At 35.1% G+C, this 19,597-nt stretch overlaps 3 protein-coding genes and 2 long non-coding RNA genes across 9 annotated transcripts; 2 read left to right on the top strand and 3 right to left on the bottom strand.

Annotated features, from left to right (window-relative positions):
- Nucleotides 1–622: 622 nt before the first annotated feature.
- LOC105121083 (pollen-specific leucine-rich repeat extensin-like protein 2) lies at nucleotides 623–2,474 on the bottom strand. Of its 2 annotated transcripts, XM_011019587.1 has the most exons (3): nucleotides 2,291–2,474; nucleotides 2,030–2,146; nucleotides 623–1,869 (listed from the first exon to the last, which is right to left on the bottom strand). In XM_011019587.1, the coding sequence occupies exons 2-3, from the start codon at nucleotides 2,030–2,032 to the stop codon at nucleotides 907–909; spliced, it is 966 nt and encodes a 321-aa protein (XP_011017889.1). In that variant the 5' UTR covers nucleotides 2,033–2,146; nucleotides 2,291–2,474; the 3' UTR covers nucleotides 623–906. The 2 variants fall into 2 exon arrangements, with proteins under 2 accessions (XP_011017889.1, XP_011017888.1); XM_011019586.1 differs by lacking the exon at nucleotides 2,291–2,474 and having other exon boundaries at nucleotides 2,030–2,224.
- A 355-nt stretch (nucleotides 2,475–2,829) lies between these two features.
- LOC105121087 (ankyrin repeat-containing protein At2g01680-like) lies at nucleotides 2,830–19,495 on the bottom strand. Of its 4 annotated transcripts, XM_011019590.1 has the most exons (4): nucleotides 18,788–19,495; nucleotides 17,176–17,969; nucleotides 17,042–17,064; nucleotides 2,830–3,057 (listed from the first exon to the last, which is right to left on the bottom strand). In XM_011019590.1, exons 1-4 carry the CDS (start codon nucleotides 19,355–19,357, stop codon nucleotides 2,942–2,944), a joined length of 1,503 nt encoding a protein of 500 aa, XP_011017892.1. In that variant the 5' UTR covers nucleotides 19,358–19,495; the 3' UTR covers nucleotides 2,830–2,941. The 4 variants fall into 4 exon arrangements, with proteins under 4 accessions (XP_011017892.1, XP_011017893.1, XP_011017894.1 ...); XM_011019591.1 differs by lacking the exon at nucleotides 2,830–3,057 and having other exon boundaries at nucleotides 16,835–17,064; XM_011019592.1 differs by lacking the exon at nucleotides 2,830–3,057 and having other exon boundaries at nucleotides 16,835–17,064; nucleotides 17,185–17,969.
- LOC105121084 (uncharacterized) lies at nucleotides 3,712–5,131 on the top strand. Its single transcript, XM_011019588.1, has 2 exons — nucleotides 3,712–3,777; nucleotides 4,066–5,131. Exons 1-2 carry the CDS (start codon nucleotides 3,742–3,744, stop codon nucleotides 4,966–4,968), a joined length of 939 nt encoding a protein of 312 aa, XP_011017890.1. The 5' UTR covers nucleotides 3,712–3,741; the 3' UTR covers nucleotides 4,969–5,131.
- LOC105121085 (uncharacterized) lies at nucleotides 4,883–6,700 on the bottom strand. Its single transcript, XR_841486.1, has 2 exons — nucleotides 5,950–6,700; nucleotides 4,883–4,935 (listed from the first exon to the last, which is right to left on the bottom strand). It is a non-coding gene; the product is annotated as an uncharacterized LOC105121085 (long non-coding RNA).
- LOC105121086 (uncharacterized) lies at nucleotides 9,026–12,500 on the top strand. The gene is made up of 2 exons (XR_841487.1): nucleotides 9,026–9,279; nucleotides 12,060–12,500. It is a non-coding gene; the product is annotated as an uncharacterized LOC105121086 (long non-coding RNA).
- Nucleotides 19,496–19,597: the final 102 nt, after the last annotated feature.

The raw sequence follows: 19,597 nt of genomic DNA, 5'->3' as shown, positions 1-19,597 counted from the left end.
TGTTTAAAGTCATGTATCAAATTGAAGCTATCAAGCTCATCTTCCATGGCCATCCACTCTGCTAGTCTGGTCATTCTTCCTTTCTACAAGTGTTTTATTTATTTCTGCATTAGAATGAAGTGATTCGCAGCAGGGGATTCAACACTCAGTAGTTTGATAAAATCAGTTTTTCCCGGTTCTTTACTTCAATTAACCCAAAGGAGCGAAATTGATCGGTTAAACCAGTTTTGGTTTTTAATTTAAAAATAAAAATTTGTAGGTGGGTTATTTTTTAGGGAAAAAACTGAACCGAAAATGCTTGAGAAAGTCATTGTTGTAGCTTTGCTAATATGTTGAGAAATTTTTTACGCACAGAATGCAACTGCTACGCAGCTCTGTTCCCATTTTCCATTCACAGCTTATTTTGCACTTGTCCGTGTAGTTCGTGCATGATATCCAGGATCTTCCGTGTTCTGGCTGATGTAGTTCATGACTGAAACTCCTCAGAGCAATAGTGTCCTTATTTCTTACCGCAGTCTTCATGGAATCAGAAAAACTACGTCGTCCTGCAAAGTGCGAAGAGTTTACTCCACTTATCTAGTATATTTGAAACTGGGGTCATAGGGACAAGGGACAACGCAAAAGCACTTTATTTCAATAGAAAACCCACAAACAAGCTTGTAAAGCATCCAAAATCATGACAATTAATTTTTCTGTTGCCACTGGATTGATCACTTTTCTTTGCTAAAGAGTCCCTTCAATATTACAATTTCTCTGCAGCCGGCGAAACAATCCTTCATAAATTGCATCCCCACATTGTCCTACAAAAGCCACTACATTTTCCATTCGCAGCAAATGGAAGATATGGACACCAAACTAGACATGATTATCTAATTGTTACTGTCTATTAAAAGAACAAGGGTAGAATTAAGGTTTAACAACAGAAGGTATGGGAGCTGAGACACGGGGTTTTCCATCTTGATGGGCTACTCTAATCGTTGATGAGCTTGGGTTTGTTTCTGTGTTGTTAGGACGATGTTTACGAACAGGGGTTTGAGTTGCTCCTGTGATGTTCGCTTCTATCCGTAGGACTGGAGCAACACTAAATACACGAACAGGGGTCGGAGTTGCTCCTAAGATGTTTGCTTCCATAGGTGGAGGTGGAGGTGGAGGTGATGGACGTGGAGGAGGTGGACATGGAGCGATATGAAATTCACGAACAGGGGTCGGAGTTGCTCCTACGATGTTTGCTTCCATACGTGAAGGTGGAGGGGGTGGACGTGGTGGAGCTGGAGGGAGTGAATGGCCTTTAGAGTTGGAAACAGAGAGAATAGGTCCACCGTAGAATATAGGTGCCGAGGCAAGGGGTTTGTCATCTGGTTTTGCTTCTTTTGTCAATGGGTTAGGAGCTTCCCTAGGGATTTTCGCTTCTGCTGGAGGGGGTTGAGGGCCATTGAATGTTGAGAGAAGGGAAGGAGGTTCCCCTTTAATGGAAGAAACATGGGCGGAGGTGGGTGTGTTTCCATCTAGGTTTGTAATTCCATTTTCATTGACAATTGAAGCTGTCTCATTGATCTCCCGTATAGTCTCCTTTTCTTGTTCCTCGATAGCAGAAGCTTCAGGATTTATATTTCTTTTCTTAGCACTGTCGAATTCTGTCCAAGCAAACTGAACCAAAGCCCTTAGCTTACTAATAGTTGTATCTCTTAGAAGCAGCTGGTCTTTAAGGCGAACCGTTTCCTTGTCCTTTTGAGCTAACATGCCCTTGAGAGTCTGTATTTCCTCTTCTCTATGAAGTGCCCGCATCTTTAGGGAACTCGTTTCTTCCAAAAGTTCCCGGTACTTTTCGTAAGGAACATGGTTAGGTCTACTTATTTGCTCATCAACCTCCTGCAATTCAGAGCATGTAATTGAAACAAGCATGCATATGCAGAAATTATTAACGAGGATACACACACACACACACACCCGTGTGTGTGTGTGTCTCCAGTTCACCAGCTGCAAACAAACTCTTACCATTGCAGCTCACCAGCTGCAAACAAACTCTTACCATTGTATTGCTTCTTGTGAATACTTTTGCAGCTCAGCTCAGCTATGCGCACAGCTTCCTCTTTTTAGACGAAAGGCAGATACTTATCCAATAAGATCACCAACAACAGCGAACTAACTGCAAAAATACAGGTCAAATTTTACAGATTTACACTCTAAAGCAAAATCTTCATTGAATTAATCTGAAGAAACAATAGCTTAAAAAAAGAAAACCAATCACTATAACGCCAACCAACCATTGATAATAGAGTTAGAGAATTACTGTATAAAAGCAAACAAAACAAAATGAACTATTTCTCTGTGATTAGTAATATCTGTCTCAGAAAATGAAACCATTTCAAATAAAATATCTGGAACTCCTCGTTTTTTTAGCGGTGATCATGTTGCGTGAGGGGCCGATCAGGAGTTGAATACTTGAATTAATTCAAGTTTTGTTAATCTGTCCTTGTCGTGTGTGCGCGCGCGCACGCGTGTGTGTATATATATATATAGAGCGCGTAGAAAGATGAGGTGATTTGTCTTATGGGATTAGTTTGATTATATATACGATTATTTATATTCATGGCATATACACAGCAGGACGTCAACGGCAATTAATTTACGAGTTTATAAAGTTTTATTTTGTTTTGAAAATTCTTGGTCTCAGCTCCGGCAGTATGTCTTATGGTTCTCTCTTTTTTCTTGCAGAATTTCAGTCTATGCAATGCAAAAAAACGTCGATAGAATATTATTCTAATTAATAGTAGTTTAAATTTGCAAAACACAGAAAATGAAACAAAATAAATGCCATATTTGGAATTAAAAACAAGAGAGTCCCATTTATACATTTTTTTCCATTAATCTCGAGTTTAAAAAATTTCCTCTCTTCTTCCTAGCTTGGTTGGGTCAATATACACACAGTTAAGTTATCCCTTCATTTGCATTCTACGGTTCTCCTCCCTTCCTTTTCTTTTTTTTGGATTCCGGTTGGGCTAGCATGGCCCAGCTGGGCTTTCCATTCTGTTTCTCCTCTTTCCTTCTCATCTCCTCCTTGTGTAGACTTTGTGTTGCAGGCATGAAGCAAGGGAAAGAATGGATCGAAAGAAAGCAGTTGGAGAGTCTCTAGCTTTGTATTTAATCTTTCTGTTGCATTTTTTTCCACCTTCTGCAGAACATGTGTTGATGATTACTATTAGTAGCTGATAGGGTCCTAGTATTCGGCAGAAGCAGTGTTATTGGCTATAAAAAGATGTCTCGGAGATCATTATGAATATAAGAATTATTTCATCCAAATTGTGGTTCATTCTCACCCTAAGAAAATATTATCCCTTGAGAATTTATTTTAGATAACCAGTGAACTGGTTCTATCACTCTGCACCTATTTTATCTAGACCTAATCACCTTTCCTCCCTGTCGCTAAATGGCAATAAATAAACTAGTCAACTTAAAAAATGATTCCGACCGAGCCAAGTTGGCGAAGTTGATTTCTTCTCATTTTCTAGCATTCGATGTAATATTCACTGCACTTTCGCCTCTCTTTCTTTATATATATATATATATATATATATATATTAGTATATTTTATCAACTTTGATAACATTTCTGCTATTTCGTAAGAAAAGAGTTATTGTTAATCATACACGCTTTTGATAGTATATATTTGATAGGAGGGCCAATGAGACCCGTGCAAACTTATAGCATAATCTTCGTCAAACAATTAAGCACATCCTTGCAATGAAGGAAATCCTCTCAAGATTTTCCAAGAAAAAGGTAATCACTGCTCAACACAACCTCCAAATAATTAATTATGTCAAGTTTAGGGTATTGTTTTCCGTTCATCCATCAATCCAGGTATACTTAAATTTTTCCTTCTCTGTTAATAATAAAGTCCATCCATCCAATAATAACGTTGTTGCAATTCAAAAGTGTTTTGTTGAACAGCATGATATGATTTCATTTGCTTTGATAAATATTTTTTCATTTACCATTTTTTTTCACGTTGGTGTTACGTGTATCGATGTTGATTTGGAATCTATTACAATTATATTGTTCCTACAGTCTGCTCAATGTGAAAAGTGTGATGGGCTTAAGTCTGATATTGCGAGTCTAATCGGGAAGGTAATTGAAAAAGATATCCAGATATCAGCCCTTGGCAAGTTGTTGGCTCTTAAAGACGAGGAAATCTCTCGCCTTAAAAGCCAGCAAAACCCGCAACTTAGTGAGAAGATAGCTTATAAAGACAAGAAATTATCCCGTCTTGAGGATCAGCAACTTCTGATAGATACAAGAATGAATAAGCTCAGGGCTGACATTGACTTTGTTTTGAAGGAATTTGACGAAGCTGTTAAAATAAATGAAGAAGGTTCTGACAAGTATTCTGATAGAAGCCTTAATAAGTCTGAGAAACATGAAAGACGGGCGCCAACAAGTGGTTTAGCAAACCGACATGATGACAAACCCCAAAGCACAACCCTTTTTCCTCATACTTACGAGAGGTCTCCTCCTTATTTTCCCACTTTAAAAGGCGGTTCATCTTCGCTAATGGAGGAAAACATCATGGTAGCGGCTTCAAGTAAAAATGATGAACCTCCTTCCAGCTTCTCCATGTTTAATGACGATTCAACTCTGCCCACGGAAGAAAACATCACGGTGGCACCTCGTAGTGGTAGAACGGCATCTCTAACTAGCAACTCATCTCGAACCACAGAACAAAACATCAAGGTGGCAGCTCCATTATCTAGTCATGATAGACTTCCACCCTATGTTCCCAGATTTCATGCATCTCCAACAGCAGAGGAAAACAGTACAGTGACAGCTCCAAGTAGTGATCATGCCAATGGAAGAGCAAACGGAGATGGAAAACTACATATTTTTGACCATAGTCTTTATGGTTTTCATAGACCTCCTACTCCTTATCCCTTTTATGTCCTGAAGAAGAAAAACAATAACAATGTTAAATAGAGTAGCAACAAGCAACGAGAAAAATTTGGAGTCATAAGAAATACTACGTCCTTCAAGCATCTTTACCACTCTTTCTTCTTTTTATATCATACTTGTAGTTACTCACGAAATATTGAATAAATTATTTAACAGTATCAAGAACTAGTTAATCATAACAATATACAAGTAAAACGGAAGCAATTGATGAATTCTTTGAGTCCAGTATGTTCAACTATTTAGATTAAGGAGAATTAAGTGTTGTCGTACGTATATGCCTTGATCTCTTAGAGTCCATCTTGTACGCCCAATTAACTATGCTCTTGTGATTTTATAATAGAGATTTGGGAGATCGTATACGTACGTAGTAGGCTGTTACAGTACCAGCAGAGATGGCCAAACTTGCACGTTCATAATAAGCATAAAATTGATTTTTGGTCCAAAACTTGCATCTTACTTGGTTACAGTTTATCTCACCACGATTTAAATGTATTGATTTAGCACAGGAAAAATTTATGTCTCCCTTCATGTTATTTTTTATAAATCTTTGTTTCCATGCCAACAAGAGTCCTCTTCCCAAGTTCCTCCTAAACCAAACTTTTTTTCCACTCCATCTTCAACTACTGCTGCTGTCATTTCTCAACCATTTGCTCCTCCACATTCCCATGCTATCCAACATATCTCTCCAGCACACACACAAAAAAAAATCTTTGAAATTATCTCGGAAAAGTCTTGTCAAGAATTGTTAGAGTCAATCGGATCACGGGTTTAATTAGGTTAACGTCTAAATAATTTGAAAAAAAAAACCTAGACCGTACAAGGCTCCGGGTCACCTAGTGAACTATTCTACCTATAATAACTATGGTTAAGATCCATCCATTTTCTTCTTTAACTATTTTCCCTTTTTAACCGTTATAAGATTAATAATTCCAAGTAATACACATAGAACTAATAACATTTAAACTTTATGAGTTAAAGATTTAATTATATTGCAATATAGCAAACCTGCCACGGTAGTAGATTCAATCTGCTGCAAACTTTCAACTACTGTCGTACCACAAAATACTTACAACCATATAAACCACCATGGATCTTCTACCCAAACCACCACCATTTAGGCAACTTTGCTGGTGAGAACTTATAGTATATCGAATGGCTTTAACAAAGGTGATAAGGAAAGAGGAAGAGAGAGGTGATAAAGTGTAGAGATTTGAGACCTGCAATCCATGACAGAGAGAGAGATAGATAGATCATTTTTCTTCTTCTTCAATTAGATTTTTTTTCACTATCTTCTTTAATTAAGTTTTTGTTATCATTTTCACGTGTAATGATAGATGAAGGGTTAGTGCAAATCAAAGCCTTGATTCTACTTTGCTAGGAATTTGTTTAAGATCTTAGACAAATTTATCGTACAGTACAACGCTACAAAGATTGAGAAAACATAAAAGAGAAAAAAAAAATATATTTATGTGATTTAGCTAATTGCTTACTCCATAGACGAAAAAGATAGCAAGATACTCTACCATTGTATTGCTTCTTGTGAATATTTTTACAGCTCAGCTGAACCAAGTGCACGGCTGTCTAGTTAACACGGGCCTGCTAATTCACCACCATTTAGAGGAAAAGCATGCAGATCTGTCTAAACCCTAAAGCAAAGTATTTATTGAAATTAATCTGAAGAAACAGTGGCTTAGAAAGAATCCACATCACCACAACCCCATCTGGTCATTGATACTAAAATTAGAAAAATACTGTATAAAAGCAAGCAAAACAAAATGAACCATTTTTCTTAGTAATATCTGTGATTAGTAATATCTGTAATATCCTTTTGAGCAAGCAAAACAAAATGAACCATTTTTCTGTGATTAGTAATATCTGTCTAAGAAAACGAAACCATCGACCCTAGCTACTGTCTATAGCTAGCACATAATTGAAGTAACAACCAATCAAAGAGAGAAAATATCTAAATGTATCGGTCAAAAAACAAATCTTATAGTTGAGGCAATATTTCAACTGGGCCATAAACAGGGATGCATTCCTTTCCGCGTTTTCTATTGTTTTTTCTTTTCTTTTCCTTGTATGCGTTAAGAAATGAATCAATTTGAAAAGAGTTTGTTGTCGGCGTTTCGTATTTCATACGGAGATAATTACAATATTTTACATTTTTTTCTTAATTGAGCATATAAATTTTAATTTTTGTTTAAATATATCATTTAAGAAATTAATTGAGTATTTCCATCTAACACTAATAAAAAAATTAATTGAGAAAAGTCTCTGAAAGGTGTTTGATATATATATATTCTTATAATGAACTTTCAAGGCTATTTATAGCCTCACATCCTCACCTAACTAGACTTTTAATTAAAAAAAAATAAAAATTCCAACACTCATAAAAACAATTCTAAGACCAGAACTCAGAACTCCTTAGTTGACATACATCCTAATTCTGTCAACTTCTGTTTGTAATTTTGAATTGAATTTGACAACAACATGAAAATTCTTGGTTCTCATCACCAAGGCGTGACGGCTCCGGCCCCTGGAAAACACCCTTAGAAAATATTTTATATTTTTTTATTCAGTATTTAAATATTATTTTATTAATTATTTTTAAATATAAAATTATTTTTTTGTCCAAGTTATTAAAAAAAAACTTTTCAATTTAATTATTTTTTTACTATTTTCTCTAGAATCCTAACAAAAAAAATACTCCTACTGACTCCTCATCACCGGATTTATACGCCCCGAAAGAAGAAAAACAAGAACAATGTCATTAATTACAAAGCAACAACAAATGAAGATGCAAAACTACATATTTTTTAACGTTAGCCTTTACGGCTTTCCTAGACCACCTACGTACTCCTCCTCATCACCGGATTTATATGCCCCGAAAGAAGAAAAACAAGAACAATGTTTATGTTATTTTTTTTCTAGATCTACTAGTTTTACTATTTTTTTTATTTACAAACAAGAGTATTATTGTTAAATAGAATGGTTAGAGGCGGAATCAAGGGGTGGCAAGCAAAGTTTATTAATCATGGAAACCTAGTTACTAGTATCATTCTGGCAAAGAGGTATAAATATTTAAAAACTAGAGTATTATTGTTAAATAGAATGGTTACACAGTCTAGCTCTTTCTACAGTTACCATACAAAATACAACGGGGAAAACCTGGAATCAGAAAACCTACCTCCATTTCACAAAAAAGAAAGAAACAAAGAAGCCCTTTGATCTTTAGTTAAGGGCCTTCAAGACCTCAAAATAAACACTCCCTCTGGACCTTAATTATCGATTTCGGCTGAACCATGTCGGCAAAGTTGATTTCAAACAAGAACAATGTTTTCTTGATGAAAGTCCAAGTTTATTAATCATGGAAACCTAGTTACTAGTATCATTCTGGCAAAGAGGTATAAATATTTAAAAACTAGAGTATTATTGTTAAATTGAGAATGGTTACACTCTAGCTCTTTCTACAGTTACCATACAAAATACAACGGGGAAAACATGGAATCACAAAACCTACCTCTATTTCACAAAAAAGAAAGAAACAGAGAAGCCCTTTGATCTTTACTTATGGGCCTTCAAGACCTCAGAATAGACACTCCCTCAGGACCTTAATTATCGATTTCCGCTGAACCATGTCGGCAAAGTTGATTTCAGGCATTTTCTAGCATTCGATGTAACATTTCCTTTCGTCTCTCTCTCTCTCTCTCTCTCTCTGAGAACAACGTTGTTAAATAAAATTTTCAAAACAAATTTGTTTTGATTTTTTAAAATAAAATAATAATGTTTTAAATTTATTGGATAAGCCTAAATTAATTCATTTAAACTGTAACCAACCTGAATATTTAATCAGGTCATCCGTCATATTTGTAGTCGGTTTTAATAATTTTGACAAAAACTGGAGACCAAAGAATTATGTTCATTTCCTACTAGCAGGGAGGCAGCCCTTTACGACCAGACACGGTCTAAAGCCACTTTTTTTCCCGTGGGAACTCTGGTTCATATGTCCACGTGTTGCTTTAAGTATTTGAATAATTACAATCTCTAGGGAGACCAGTCACGCTGCAAACCACGAATTTTCGAGGCAAAATCTACATGGTCATAATTGACCCGCATTTCCTCGCGGGACATACTAAAATACCCTCCTTCCCTTTTATTAAAGATATAATGCTTCGGAAAACATGAGCATAATCATCTTCATACGATTAACAACCATTTATAAGACTGCCATGACACTTTTCTCAAATATATTCAGATGCTTTGGTGATGTGTCTAAAAGCCAGAGAAGCGTATGCAAAGGGGGTGTTTGTGTTCTTAAAGAGCAGAGCAAACTAGGCAATACAAGATCCGAGACAAAGCGAAAGCGAAGAAATCAGCACTCATGTTTTTGATTTTTCATTGAGAATGTATCCAGGTTTGTAGTTATTAGCGTTAAGAAGTAACTTGGATCAAAGAATTATGCTACTTAATTTTCTCTTAATACAATCTCAATAATTGTAAGTAGTGGCCTCTGCATGTTGTTCGTCGAGCAAAGTTCTTGAATACAATGTGTGGGATATTTGAATTGATGGGATTTATCATGTGCTCTCCAATTTTATTTGTTTTCGTTATTTAGATCTTGATTCATGTATCAATAAATCCAAGCGGTTTTGTACCTGTTTTTCTTAAGAGCATGAGAAGAGCCTCTTGGCTTTGCAACTTTTGAGAGGGTTTTGCACGGATCCACACTCAACCATGCCATACTCGAGTATATCAAAATGTTTTTTTTTTTTTAGTTGCTATCAGATTTGCAGGATGATAATGTCTAGGCATTTTTTTATTGGAAACTTGGTGTTTTAACAGCATATTCTTCCAAAAATAATTCCTAAGCGCCTGGGCCTTGCAAGCAAGACCTCGCGGCCTCCCATGCGTGAAAATGAAAACCATAAATATAAATAAATTGAGGCTTTATGATAACAATTAAAATATGGCACAAGGATGGTGAAAACATCCTCTCTTCCTCGTCTACGTTGATCCCAATTCATACCAATTTGTTTGTCAAATTTGCGGAGGAAAAACAAACCAGAAATTTTGGTTCTACCGGTGTTGAGAATGTGGCTTTGATGCTCATCCCTACTGCGCTCTTGGGAAGAACCATTATCAAGCAAGGGGGCAGTTACAAGTATGTCATCCATCCTCTACCCCTCGCTCAAGTGGAGACGGCAGAGGATTTCCCTGCATGCCATCCTTTCAGTGCGCCATGTGATGATTTGGCTTTGGAATGTACTGATTCTAAGTGCAGTTCTATCATCCACGGGGAAAAAAGAAGGTTGCAAGCATTCATGATCCGAATAGTGAACTGGAATGGCAATTTATATCTTGAACACGAGAAAATATCCATCTTCAACTACAGCTACCGCAATTTCTCAACCATATGCTCCTCCATGTTCCCTGGTCTTTAACATGTCTCTCCAAATAAGCCCCGACAACACCACATGATCGATCACTTAATCTCAAACAGTCTCTCAAACTAGAAGTTCTATATGTTGGTATCGCTTGCTATCCGTTGCCTCAGAGTTTGCTAGCTAAGCATGTCTCTTTTATCATAGAACATACTTGTTTCTCTGAAAATTTTAAACATCTCCAATGGCATACAACCATGGACATTGAATCTAATGCTCTTGTAAGAAATAATAAATGGGATCTTGTACCTCCTAAGCCTAGTTATAATCTGGTAGGCAACAAATGGATATGATCATCACATGGTGTGGATACACAAAAACCTTTAGTCTCATGGTTAAGACATGAACCATTTATATGATTATTACCATCTTTAGCCATCGCACGGCAATTAAGTATTAGGTAGATTGATGTGACGTTTTGAATCAAAGAGATAAAAGAAAAGATAATAAAGTTCCGGGGAATTAAAGAGAGGATATAAATGAATAAAAAATAATATAGTAATTGAATAAACATAATAAGTATAAATAAAAAAAAAAGAAAAAGATCTGAAATTAAAAGTTAAAAACTGACTGAAAAAGAAAAGAAAAAGAAAAAGAAAAAAAAGAAGAAGAGAAAAAAGGGAAAAACAAGGAAATTAATAGAAGAAAATTAGAAAAAATAAGTTTAAATGTAAAATTATGTATAAATATGTGTTCTTTAAGTTTTAAATTTCTTTTTAATTGAATGTTAGGGTTTTGAAATTTTTTTATTAAGTTTATTGATAAATTAATTTGAATGTTATAGAGTTAATTATTGTGAGTAAAAGATTGGTAGTTGATTTTGAGAAATTATAGATAAAGATGATTATTTTAAGTTATGATTTATGTAAATGATGAATTTTAAGTTAGAAATCTGACAGTAGGTTTTTTATTAAAATTCTGGGTTGGAGGTTGAAGATGATAAAATTTCGGTTTGGTCCCTCAATTTATGAAAATTGTAGTTTAGTCTCCAAATTTTAGAAAAATTACAGAATGATCCCTGGAGCATATTCCAAGATTCTAAACAGAATAAAATATGAATTATGGGTAAAATTCCAGTATAGTTATGAATTTTTAGCACTTTCAATTTGGTCCTTCAATTTGACAAAAATCATCATTTGACCCTAAAAATTTGGTAAAATTCCAGAATGGTCCCTGGAGCATAATGAGATATTCTGGACAAAATTGAGGATTAATCATGGTCAGAATTTCAGTATAGTCATGGCATTATAACAATTTTAGTTTGGTCCTCTAATTTGATAAAGTTATAATTTGACCCTTAAAAATATGACAAAATTCAGATTGGTCCCTAAATGTAATATTAACCTTTTCAAATTGGTTTGATGAATAATTAAGTATTATTTAGTAAATTATTAAAAATTTTATTATTTACTTTATTATGGATTGGATTTCAAGAAAACCATTTAATATTGGTTTTTTAGAAAAAATAATTAGTTAGTTCAAAAATATATAAGATTATAGAATAAACCTTTAATTAAGTGTATTAAATAAGTTATATTTTTTTAAGTTGTTATTAAATATATCTCCTTCGTATTCTTTCAAGAGGTCTACTGTGTTAGCAAATCCATGCATCAACCCATGGAAAATCATTTACAAGTTGTCAAACGCATCCATAACAAGCTCAGAGCAAACTAGGCAATACAAGATCCGAGACAAAGCGAAAGCGAAGAAATCAGCACTCATGTTTTTTGATTTTTCATTGAGAATGTATCCAGGTTTGTAGTTATTAGCGTTAAGAAGTAACTTGGATCAAAGAATTATGCTACTTAATTTTCTCTTAATACAATCTCAATAATTGTGAAGTAGTGGCCTCTGCATGTTGTTCGTCGAGCAAAGTTCTTGAATACAATGTGTGGGATATTTGAATTGATGGGATTTATCATGTGCTCTCCAATTTTATTTGTTTTCGTTATTTAGATCTTGATTCATGTATCAATAAATCCAAGCGGTTTTGTACCTGTTTTTCTTAAGAGCATGAGAAGAGCCTCTTGGCTTTGCAACTTTTGAGAGGGTTTTACATGGATCCACACTCAACCATGCCATACTCAAGTATATCAAAATGTTGTTTTTTTTTTTAGTTGGTATCAGATTTGCAGGATGATAATGTCTAGGCATTTTTTTATTGGAAACTTGGTGTTTTAACAGCATATTCTTCCAAAAATAATTCCTAAGCGCCTGGGCCTTGCAAGCAAGACCTCGCGGCCTCCCATGCGTGAAAATGAAAACCATAAATATAAATAAATTGAGGCTTTATGATAACAATTAAAATATGGCACAAGGATGGTGAAAACATCCTCTCTTCCTCGTCTACGTTGATCCCAATTCATACCAATTTGTTTGTCAAATTTGCGGAGGAAAAACAAACCAGAAATTTTGGTTCTACCGGTGTTGAGAATGTGGCTTTGATGCTCATCCCTACTGCGCTCTTGGGAAGAACCATTATCAAGCAAGGGGGCAGTTACAAGTATGTCATCCATCCTCTACCCCTCGCTCAAGTGGAGACGGCAGAGGATTTCCCTGCATGCCATCCTTTCAGTGCGCCATGTGATGATTTGGCTTTGGAATGTACTGATTCTAAGTGCAGTTCTATCATCCACGGGGAAAAAAGAAGGTTGCAAGCATTCATGATCCGAATAGTGAACTGGAATGGCAATTTATATCTTGAACACGAGAAAATATCCATCTTCAACTACAGCTACCGCAATTTCTCAACCATATGCTCCTCCATGTTCCCTGGTCTTTAACATGTCTCTCCAAATAAGCCCCGACAACACCACATGATCGATCACTTAATCTCAAACAGTCTCTCAAACTAGAAGTTCTATATGTTGGTATCGCTTGCTATCCGTTGCCTCAGAGTTTGCTAGCTAAGCATGTCTCTTTTATCATAGAACATACTTGTTTCTCTGAAAATTTTAAACATCTCCAATGGCATACAACCATGGACATTGAATCTAATGCTCTTGTAAGAAATAATAAATGGGATCTTGTACCTCCTAAGCCTAGTTATAATCTGGTAGGCAACAAATGGATATGATCATCACATGGTGTGGATACACAAAAACCTTTAGTCTCATGGTTAAGACATGAACCATTTATATGATTATTACCATCTTTAGCCATCGCACGGCAATTAAGTATTAGGTAGATTGATGTGACGTTTTGAATCAAAGAGATAAAAGAAAAGATAATAAAGTTCCGGGGAATTAAAGAGAGGATATAAATGAATAAAAAATAATATAGTAATTGAATAAACATAATAAGTATAAATAAAAAAAAAAGAAAAAGATCTGAAATTAAAAGTTAAAAACTGACTGAAAAAGAAAAGAAAAAGAAAAAGAAAAAAAAGAAGAAGAGAAAAAAGGGAAAAACAAGGAAATTAATAGAAGAAAATTAGAAAAAATAAGTTTAAATGTAAAATTATGTATAAATATGTGTTCTTTAAGTTTTAAATTTCTTTTTAATTGAATGTTAGGGTTTTGAAATTTTTTTATTAAGTTTATTGATAAATTAATTTGAATGTTATAGAGTTAATTATTGTGAGTAAAAGATTGGTAGTTGATTTTGAGAAATTATAGATAAAGATGATTATTTTAAGTTATGATTTATGTAAATGATGAATTTTAAGTTAGAAATCTGACAGTAGGTTTTTTATTAAAATTCTGGGTTGGAGGTTGAAGATGATAAAATTTCGGTTTGGTCCCTCAATTTATGAAAATTGTAGTTTAGTCTCCAAATTTTAGAAAAATTACAGAATGATCCCTGGAGCATATTCCAAGATTCTAAACAGAATAAAATATGAATTATGGGTAAAATTCCAGTATAGTTATGAATTTTTAGCACTTTCAATTTGGTCCTTCAATGGTCCTTCAATTTGACAAAAATTATCATTTGACCCTAAAAATTTGGTAAAATTCCAGAATGGTCCCTGGAGCATAATGAGATATTCTGGACAGAATTGAGGATTAATCATGGTTAGAATTTCAGTATAGTCATGGCATTATAACAATTTTATTTTGGTCCTCTAATTTGACAAAGTTACAATTTGACCCTTAAAAATATGATAAAATTCAGATTGGTCCCTAAATGTAATATTAGCCCTTTCAAATTGGTTTGATGAATAATTAAGTATTATTTAGTAAATTATTAAAAATTTTACTATTTGCTTTATTATAGATTGGATTTCGGGAAAACCATTTAATGTTGGTTTTTTTAGAAAAAATAACTAGTTAATTCAAAAATATATAAAGTTATGAAATAGACCCTTAATTAAGTATATTAAATAAGTTGTATATTCTTTTAAGTTGTTCGTAAAATATGTCTCCTTCGTATTCTTTTGAGGGTTTACTGTGTTAGCAAATCCATGCATCAAATCCATGCATCAACCCGTGGAAAATTATTGGCAAGTTGTCAAACGCATCCATAACAAGCTATGGCATTTGTTTCAGAAGTATATCAGATCACTCTTTTCAAAGGTTTAATGATGCTGACTAGGCTGGTGATAGAGATGATAGACATAGTATTGGGGCCTATTATATCTGTCATGGAACCAATATGATCAGTTGGAGCTGTAAACAACAACAAACCGTTGATACAAAAAATGAATCAAAATATAAATCCCTCTTAAACACAGCAGCTGAAATACATTGGCTCCAATCCGTTTTCCATGATCTATAGCTTCCCTTTGTAACCAGTCCAAAACTATGGAGTGATAACATTGGAGCTTCTTACTTGTCCTCTAATCTGATTTTTCAAGCTGGACTAAACATGTTGAAATTGATTTTCACTTTGTTAGGGATCAAGTTTTAGCAAAAAAAACTTCAAGTCTCTTTTCTATCTAGTAGGGATTAGCTCGCAGATTTATTAACTAAGCCACTGTCAACCATTTGTTTTCAGCTATGGCAGGACAACCTTCGTGTTCAAGAACTGCCCATTCGGTTGGAGGGGCGTGTTGAAGATTTAATTCAAAAATAAAATTCCTTGTTGATATTTCAGGCTAACCAATTTGGTTGTTTAACACTGTGATATTATCCTTTGGTTTTAATATATAACCCTTTCTCGTGTGAAATTCTTCTTCTTGTGCATTCCTACAGTTTTCGATCTTCGAAGGGAGAAGAAGACTACTGCGTTTTTCTCTCCAATTGTTAAAAGAAAAGGACACCAAGCTTGCTTTTCTCTCTAATGGTTAAAAAAACACCAAGCTTATTAAGTTCTGATATCAATGGTTGAAAACACTAAATCCAAGTTCTGCAAGTATTTGGATGAACCTTCCAAGCTTTATTGATTAATCACTTTTATCAATACACTTAAAAACACAACTTTCTCTTTTGATTACGTTGTTCCTTATATTTATAGGGAGATTACACCTCTAATTATTATAATCTAACTAGGAATCTAACTATCTAATTAAACAATGATTCTAATAAATTAGTCTAACACAAATCACGTTTTTGATAAAGGATTCCTACATTAACTAGAATCTTATATATTAGATAGCAGAAACCCAGCCACCCCTGAATCCATCCATTTTTATTTGTCTCATTTTCATTATGTGTCATTGCTTTCTTGATGAGTGCTTACTAGGTATATATACTCTTTTATATATATAATACCTAGGTATATATACTAAGCCGTATCTCTGTAGACTTGTCGGGTAACTCTAAATTTGAGAATTCTTCTGTGATACCCGTTCTTGATCTCGTTTAGTTTACCACTTTTTCCTTATCATTCGAAAACTGTGGCTGGCCACAGGACCTTGTTAAATGGTGAAATCCACTTTGGCTTAGGTATCTTAGGTCAACAGTTGTCAAATCAACTCGTCAGAATTGTCAACTGGTTAGGTCCTTCACTTCATGATCTGCAGATGCCATACGTTCTCTGCTCTCTTCTTGGTTTTTCAAAGCATAGTTTTACTTGAAACTCTCATTTGTTTGATACTATCCATACATGGAGAGCCATGGCACGAGCCAAGGCTAAAGCAAGAGCGAGAAATTTCCACCTCCTTGTCAGGATGCAGAAATTGGACATCTTATGGATGCATCACATATTCGATTCAAAATCATCTTCTATTTAAAATGATGGTGCCATTGTTGGTCCTCTCAGAAGAAGGAAAAACCAATAAAGAAGATCCTCAGATGGTTTCATCTAGGAAATTTATCCGTCTATTTAATCCAGCGCCTGTAAGCCCATCAATGAAACTATTATTCAAGGGTAAATCAGGGGGTTTTGGCATTCGGAGGTGGCTACAGTTATGAGTTGAATTTTTTCCTTTTGGATTATGTGCTTAGTTTTCATTTTGTTTCTTTTAAACTAGGATTAGAAGCGTTCTTCCTCACTCATCTCTATCAACTGCAAGCCTTGATCCAACCATAGATATCCTGCACCGTTAAAATGATGATAACCTACCAGCAAAAACCAAACTAGTCTTCCATGCTTTCGTTTCTTTTTCAAAGCAAAACAAGACATGCCTCAGACATGTAAAGTAGCTTGTCATTCAAAATCAAATTGGTGTTACAAGAAAATCAAGTTCTTAATCCTGAACATTAACATTCAATCAGATCTCGTCATGCAGGACATCATTAGCATTGCTTTTCTGATTCAATTCGTTCATGCTCCACTCCCCTCTTCGTTGCGGCGTAATCTGCAAAGAACATTTAGATACAATTAGCATCCAGAAACACAAAAACTAGAGCTAGAAAAAACATGGATAATATGAACGTAATGGTTATGTTCAGTAAATGGCTCTATTCACCTCCGTAACCTTTTCAGGATACATTGGCAGATCCAAGCAATCTGCCATATTATGTTAAGTAGGATTACAACCAAAATCAAAGCTCGAAGTGGAAATACATTTGCAACGCTTGTATCGGTAACCATAGCCACCCCAAATACGAACTCTGCTGCAGCAATTAGCAAGAGAATGCACATCATAGGCACCAAAAGAAGTGAAGTAGATTGCCAGTCCCACAGGAAGATTTCAGTCAATGCTACAACCACAATTGTTGCTATTGATAAGAAAAAGCACAGTGAATTGCACAAGATAAAATTAAGGAATTGTTTTTTGCCTAGTTCCCAACTTATGGATAGTCCAGGCTTGTGTGAGTCACCTTCACTGACGCTCGCCAACTCGAACAAACCTAAGAATAATGAATTGCTCCATGAGTTGGGATCGGTGTCATTATTGCCATCAGCAGCAGCAGTAGCAGATTTAGTAGCATTGGATGAAGCCCATTCTTGCCACACACCTCCAGGAGGATTCATTCCTACTTCAAAAGATAATGAGGCAAAGATTCCTGCCAAAATAACAATGCCATTCTTTAATGAACCAACAAACTTTTCCCTTCTTCGTTGTTGCTTAGTGGCAATGGATTGCTCTAATCGTTCAACTCGCTCTGTAAGCTCTGCTCCTACACTTCGGATTATTTCTTGTATTTCATCTTCATCATTAGATCCTGTCGTCGCTCGTACTGCCAAATCTAAAGCAGTAAGCCCTTCAGAATTAACAGCATTCACATCCACATTATTCCGTGACAAAAGCTTTACCATCTGCAGAATCAAATTTTCACTTTAATTAATTGTGCAATCAACCGCAACTTAACAATAAATTTATCGCATTGAGTTTGCAGTTCAACTGGCGCGAGGGTAAAGATCTCAAGCTTGTCCCTTTTCTTTGTAGCAAAAACTAAAAATAAAAATAAACAACAATCTATTTGGTTTGACTTTGCCTACTTCATAAACAAACTTTCATAATAAAAAAGGATTACAGCTAGTAATCAACAACTCAAAAAAAAAATCTCATTAACTGAACTGATTGCGTACATAATCTCACTATAGACAACCGAAATTGTTTAATTATCAATAAAATTAATGACAGAATTTTTTCGGTCGATGATTACTGTCAGAATCACTGACATAAAACATCCTGTCAGTATTTATTGAGGAATTGCCAACGGAAAGGATTCTATAAATAAATACTCATAGAACTGTAATAAAGTACAAAAAAAATTATCCTTACAGTTTCACCACTTAGCTCAAGTTTTTTTCAGTAAAGATGGCTATTCGATATAATATTCTAACTAATTAATAATATTAAATATAAAGTAGTGATGAGATTCTGCAAGTTTCTACTTGAGAATTTTTTTTTAAAAGAAAAAAAAAACCCTTGAATAACTATATGGTTCATAAAGTAATTTCTGCTGCAAAAGGGATGCATCTATGGCTTATAGAACTTCTCAAATTAAAATGCCTCAACAGGCTTCAAGGGTCCTTTTACCACTGGAGCCAAAGCTAACAATCTCTTATTGTATATTCGTTTTTGAGGAAAAGAGAAAGACTTGAAAGGAACAGCAAATATCATTCATTACCTTTGACTTTTTTCCAGCACAAGCAAGGTGAAATATGGTATTACCGCCTGCATCCACGGCATTGAAAAGCTCATTGCCAATTTGGTATTGATTGGCAAGCTGAATCAACAACTCTAGTGCCTCGTATCGATTGTGTTTCACGGCAAGGTGCAGAACAGTCTCCCTGCTCGAGGTAAGCTCATTTGCTGATACAGTTGTAAAAAGCTGTGACAAGATTTCCCTCCTTCCTCTAATGGCAGCCGTGTGAAGGGGAATATTTCCGTCCTTGTCTTCTATAAGAGTAAGATCAGGTCGAAGAACAAGCATTCCCTTCACAATCTCCAGGTGCCCTTTTGCTGAGGCCACATGGATGGGACTAAGACCTTGCTGGTTAAGTTCGTCTGCTAATCCAGGATAATTTTGCATCACTTTCATGGCAAACTGAGTATGACCAAGAAGTGCAGCAACGTGCAATGGTGTGTTTGACGTAGTGACTGTTACAGCATGGAGGACTAGAGGATCTTCTACAATTAATTCTTGCAAGGTATTCACATCTCCTCTGAAAGCTGAATCAAACAATCTAGCATCCATTGAAATGAATCTAGGGTCACATTCCACTACTCGTATTTTTATAGGATAAGGAAGGTAAATGAAAAGCTAGAGAACCACTTTATTTTCTGAGAAATTCCACAAGCGCCAGAGCTGTTTCTGTACACTTCTGAAACTTCACAATCCTTTCTTTTCGTACGAAAAGGAAAGCCAAAGGCAAGAAGATTGACTTATAAATTGACTTGTGAAATTACACGGTAAGTTCATGCACTTTTGGGTTGA

The sequence above is a fragment of the Populus euphratica genome, unplaced genomic scaffold (assembly GCF_000495115.2).
Source record: "Populus euphratica unplaced genomic scaffold, PopEup_1.0 scaffold31.1, whole genome shotgun sequence".
NCBI lineage: Eukaryota > Viridiplantae > Streptophyta > Magnoliopsida > Malpighiales > Salicaceae > Populus > Populus euphratica.
The sequence above is the reverse complement of the archived record's forward strand: the minus strand, read 5'-3'. Positions and strand labels throughout refer to the sequence as shown.